Below are 5,979 nucleotides of genomic sequence, written 5' to 3'. Positions count from 1 at the left end.
TATAATGCATGTGACCATAGATGAAAATTTTTAATTTCAATGATCTAAACTTATGTTTTTCATGCTTCCGCTCCTTCACCAATATCATTTAAATTTTTTTTTTCCAAAAAACTTAATAATAATAATAATAGTAAAATAAAAAAAATGAAGTTTAAAAAAAAAAAAAAAACCTGCAGATCCGTAATTAAAATTTTTAAAGCAATTTATTATACATTGCATAGTAAAAATAATTCTTTAGATGAATTTCCATGTATCATACAATATATGTAATATGTACTGTGAATTTATTAATAAATTATCTTATTTAATAATTATTACATCATTTGGGAACCTCAATTATTACATCACCCACACACATATATATATATTTATTATACTTGTTTCCTTTAACATGTCCGTGGCAGTGGGGATGGCAAAGCCAAAGAATGAAAGAACTATTGTACACATAATAAATATATTTTAAAATTTTTAAATATATAAAAAAATACTATTTAAATTTTAAAAAATAAAATTCACCCCTTAATAAAAGGTTTTCCCTTTATTTCTACTTTTTAATAAAAATAAAAATTTCTCATTATTCTAATTTGTATAAAAATTTAAATTATAAATTTAAAAGATAAGAAGTAAAAATTAATCATAACCAGAATAAACCAATAATTAGGTTAATAGAATCATGTAATTTATTTGATAATAGTATAAAAAATTTATTATTTTTAGATTTTTCTAACATCATTATATTGATCCTTGATAATAATGGATAACCATTAATTAAAAATTATAAAGTATTAGTTAATTGAGATTTAAATATTATTATATAAATTTTTACTATGGAAATCATTAATAATTATAAACTTTAATTAAACTCTAGCATAATTTTCTCGCTAAAAGTTATCTTAACATGCTTTTTAGTTCTCAAGTTTCCTTATATCTAATAATAAAAACATTAAACTTTAATTTACTATATGATTTACCTTTCGATAATTTATAAATTAATATATAAACATATTTTTATCAACAAATATTTAGTATGAATGGTATAACACCAAGGCTTTATTTCTCAGTAATCTGTTGATTTCCATGCAAATGGATCCACCATTTGGAATCTCCGGTGCTTTTCCCTGTCATAAGCAGTGTTCTTGCGTACCTGAACCTGTGTGATGCCCTGGTCAGTCAAAGCATCAGCTCTGCATTTGTTTCGGATTTCAATTTCTAATTGAACATTTGAGATGGGCTGATCTCAGTTTAGCCATTTTCAATGGCCCATTCCCCGTTTGACCCGCATTTTTTCTAGGTAAACCAACGCAAAACCTCCACGCTGTTCAGAACAATGGACCTCTTACAGCTTGCCACATCATCAAAACACGTCACAAAGTTCGTAACAGGAAGGAGCAGGAAAGCTCCTACGTGCAAGACACAGGTTCACTATTTCCACAAATCAAATATTGACACGTTAGAAATGTGACGGTCGAGCCTATGGAATAAACCTAGTGTCTTCTTCATTTAACATTTCTCATGCCGAATAAAATTCGACTCTAGTCCTTTTTAAGCTGAGGTTAAAAAAACAAGGAAAGCTAAACAGCGGAAAGAAGGAAAGAAAGATGGTGATGGAGAAGTACCAGCAGATCTGGTTAGTGTTAGGTACACTGACCTTTTTCGCCTTATCAGCCTTAGCAGACGACGTCGTTGTGCTAACAGAAGATAACTTCGAGAAGGAGGTCGGTCAAGACAGAGGCGCTCTCGTTGAATTCTACGCTCCTTGGTAAAATTTTTATCGATTACTCTTGCATTTCTTCGTTCTAATTTCGGTTGTTGAATTTGAGCTGATGTTAATGATTTTGCGTGCTGATCGTGATTAGTTTATCGATAGATCTGTTTAAGTTTTACTATTTACAAATGCGTTCTATTTAGTTCGTATTTGATTAATCCTGTAGCCATCAAAATCTAGGTATTTGATATCATAATTTGTCCCTATGATAGATGGACAATGGAGAAACAGAGGGAGAAATAGTAACAGAATTATATAGATGGTCATTTAGGCAGTGTGAGCTAATTGGTTTCTTGAGCTGTCTAATTCAATGGGTTGGTGAAATAAACTTTGTTTAAATCATAAGGAGTGATGGTAAATAGGCGGGATTATAGGTGAAAGATGTTCATTGTGTGTTTCACTTTTGCTTTCTAAGGCCTATAGGATGTTGCTTAACAGTGAGATATTTGCAATGCGATGTGCGGTGCACATTTCCACGATGTCCTTATTTGAAACTTTTCGAATGTGTTGTCCCAGTTTGTGTCAGTGTTTTCCCATAATTTCTCTATACTTTTGAGACAATAATTCTAACAACATGAAATTGAACATAACTACTTAATTCCCAATTTTAACTACTACGTCTATTACAGTACACTGTTAAAAACAATAGTAGATTGAATTTAAAATTATCCCTTCATTGATAATTGATATTGGAAATATTTACAGTAAAAATATAAAAGAATCTTAGTTTATTAGATTAATTACATAATTGTATGGCTTTCTTGTTTCTAATAATAAATGTTATTTACATGCATATATTTTCTTAGTATTTTTTAACAAGAAAAGGGGGGGAAAAGCAAAAGGTTATAGCAAAACATTAGTAAATAGTTGGAAGTTCGATTATCAAATTCATTCTAGTAGTCAAGTGAAAGTTAATTGTACGATAATTCAGTGGTTAATTCATCACTTATCATGGACTACACTTATATGTTTTGGATGGAACAGGTGTGGACATTGTAAAAAGCTTGCTCCCGAGTATGAGAAACTTGGAACAAGCTTTAAGAAGGCAAAGTCCGTTTTGATTGGAAAGGTATACTCTTTGTTATTGATACTTGTTTTTTTTTTCTTTGTCCAGGATGGTTTTACTGTCCTTTTTGTGAGTGCTAACGCAAACATTGGCATTGTATGTTACAATGTTTAGACACAGACTAATTTGTTCTTTTTTCTTGATAGGAACTTTGAAACTTGTACTTCCTTATGACATGTTCTTGATGTGTGTAGGTGGACTGTGATGAGCATAAGAGCTTATGCAGTAAATATGGGGTTTCTGGATATCCAACAATTCAATGGTTCGCTAAAGGATCTCTGGAGCCCAAAAAGTGAGAATCGTTAAACTACATAATTGTTCATAAAATATGTGAATGCTCCAAATTTCATTGCCTTTATTTCTATTTGAATGGAGCACATGAAAAGTCATTTTTTGGTATTCATAGGTATGAAGGGCCACGAAATGCAGAATCCCTTGCTGAGTTTGTGAATAATGAAGGAGGTAATAGTCTTTCTTCCAGTTGCTTTACACAAATTTGTTAATCAAATACTTATGTAGTGGAAAAAAGAATTAGACGTTCCTAATCAGATAAGTTGCTTACAGGAACCAATGTAAAGATAGCTACAGTGCCATCCAATGTAGTGGTGCTGACGGCTGATAATTTTAATGAGGTTGTCTTGGATGAAACCAAAGATGTTTTGGTTGAGTTTTATGCACCATGGTAAGCATGTGCGCCCTTCGTTCAATTACTATTCTTATTTCTGAAACATATATAGCTACTATTTATCTTACAAATTATTGTTTGATTCTCTTTTTATCTTAATTTTGCATTGTCCATTATTAATTGATTTTTCAATTTGTGCTTCTTCCAGGTGTGGCCATTGCAAAAATCTTGCTCCTGTATGTGATATATCCTATTGGTTTTCCTCAAACATCATATAATATTTAATTTATTGTTATACCTTTGTTTGTGTGTGTGGATTTGTGTTCTTTATGGGTGGCAGCTGGGTTCTTCCCGCACCAGCATTTACCCTGACTTCATTTCTGTCGGCAGACATATGAAAAGGTATCTACAGCATTTAAATCGGAGGAAGATGTAGTGATTGCAAATCTAGATGCTGACAAATATAAGGATCTGGCTGAAAAGTAAGGGCAAACACAATTTATGAGCTCATCTGTTAAAAGTCTTTATTCAATAAGAATCAATGTTAATGGTCTATGACATATGCAGGTTTGGAGTAAGTGGATTCCCAACACTTAAATTCTTTCCAAAAGGCAACAAAGCTGGGGAAGAATATGAGGGTGGTAGAGATTTAGAAGACTTTGTCAGTTTCATTAATGAAAAATGTGGAACCAGTCGTGATGGAAAAGGACAACTTACCTCAAAAGTTAGTTACTAAATTAAAGACTGGAAATGTAACTTTTTGTTATCGCTTACTTAAGCATTTAATCTGTTATTATTTGATAGGCTGGTATAGTTGAATCTTTGGATGCCTTGGTGAAAGAGTTTGTAGCTGCCGATGATGATAAAAAGAAAGCAGTGGTTTCTCGGATAGAAGAGGAAGTTGAGAAACTTAAGGGTTCCACTGCAAGGTACCTCATGGGATCAGTGGTTCTTTTTAAATTTAATTTAATAAATATATTGCTCAAAACTGTCGTAGGTTTTGTGTATTTGACTTTTCTTATTAAAGATCTTGTGAACATAGGATATGACCATGTCTATTCCTGGTTTTATTAGGTATGGAAAGATTTACGTGAAAACTGCTAAGAACTGTATGGCCAAAGGTTCTGATTATACCAAAAATGAAATTGAGCGGCTGCAGCGCATGCTTGACAAGGTAACATTACATACTGCATTCTCCCAGTTGAAGTATAATTTGAATTAAAAGTTTATCCTTCTTACACCTTTTTAGCAAAATCTTCCTACATTTTAAGATGACAGCATTGGGGCGAAAAATCTCTGATTGAGGTCACAAATAATCATACAATATTCTTTGGTGATTTCTAATAAATAGATTGCCTTTTCGATTTTGGGCGTTGACATCATCATCAGAAAGTATATAAACAAATGTGAATTTAACAAGCATGTAATAGTTGTGCTGACTCATTGCTCATCTTTTATTGTGCAGTCAATCAGCCCAGCGAAGGCAGATGAATTCACCCTTAAGAAGAATATCCTGTCAACATTTGCTTGATCTTGTGGATCATTTTATTCACTTATCAATACTTATGTGGTTAATTATCATTGGGTTTTGTGGGGATTGGTTCCTTGCACCAAAAGAAAAAAAAAAAAAAAAAAAATCTGCCGCCACCAGATGTTCACCTTGAAATTCATAGAACAAGGTTACTTCTCACACATGCGGTAGCAAAAACCATTTGGAGAACCGCTAGCGAGTGCAGTTATTTTATATGTATTTCTTTATATCTGTACTTTTATTAACAATGGCAGTAGATTGAATTTCTCAGATGAACTTTAGATAAGCTAGTCACGCCAATTAAATGTGCTGATAAGGACTTCTCAACCTGGATGAATTTTTCATTTTTTCTTTTCTCTTGACACTCGATTGAATGAATTGTTGCTCGACATGGATGAGTTAAGACATTTCCTGAGCGCATTCCTGCCCCGATCCTTGTGCCATTGATTACAGCCATCCCTTGCTTGCTGACGATTGTTTTCATTGTTTTTAATGTTTTTATTTCTCTTGGCAGACTGGGCATAAAATATTTAGCACAACTTATTATCATTTCAATGATTTTTGCTTTTTTATGGTAAACATCACAATATGGGATTAATTACTGAGGGAAGTAGGGATTAATGCGTATGATACAGGTAGCGTCCCTATCAAATGATCACTACATTTCAGAAATGTTACTTCATTAGCCTTTAAATTGGCAAAGATTGTGATACATAGTGATGTTGCATATAGGGATTACAGCTAAAGGAAGTATCATGTAGATACTTGTGTACAAGAGAGTGAGCTGATTGATTGCAACCCCTATTGACAAAGGAGAATGTAACCTCCTGGAAAAATCTGGCTATTTCAAAGAATGTTCAGAACCATATCCTGTATTGCAAGAGGCGTTGGGGATACATTCAATGCTTGTATGACAGTAGCGAAATCTCCTCCAATAATCATATTACGAAAATTTTTTGGCTTTGCATGCAAAGCTGCTTCACGACATATCA

The 5,979-nt window shown here is 32.6% G+C and overlaps 1 protein-coding gene across 1 annotated transcript; it reads left to right on the top strand.

The window, feature by feature from the left end:
• Positions 1–1,484: 1,484 nt before the first annotated feature.
• LOC110659241 (probable protein disulfide-isomerase A6) lies at positions 1,485–5,394 on the top strand. Its single transcript, XM_021817108.2, has 11 exons — positions 1,485–1,759; positions 2,750–2,834; positions 3,026–3,123; positions 3,238–3,293; positions 3,396–3,513; positions 3,665–3,692; positions 3,847–3,938; positions 4,024–4,180; positions 4,261–4,385; positions 4,531–4,630; positions 4,922–5,394. Exons 1-11 carry the CDS (start codon positions 1,599–1,601, stop codon positions 4,985–4,987), a joined length of 1,086 nt encoding a protein of 361 aa, XP_021672800.1. The 5' UTR covers positions 1,485–1,598; the 3' UTR covers positions 4,988–5,394.
• The last annotated feature ends 585 nt before the right edge of the window (positions 5,395–5,979 follow it).

Source organism: Hevea brasiliensis, chromosome 2 (assembly GCF_030052815.1).
Source record: "Hevea brasiliensis isolate MT/VB/25A 57/8 chromosome 2, ASM3005281v1, whole genome shotgun sequence".
Lineage (NCBI taxonomy): Eukaryota > Viridiplantae > Streptophyta > Magnoliopsida > Malpighiales > Euphorbiaceae > Hevea > Hevea brasiliensis.
The sequence above is the reverse complement of the archived record's forward strand: the minus strand, read 5'-3'. Positions and strand labels throughout refer to the sequence as shown.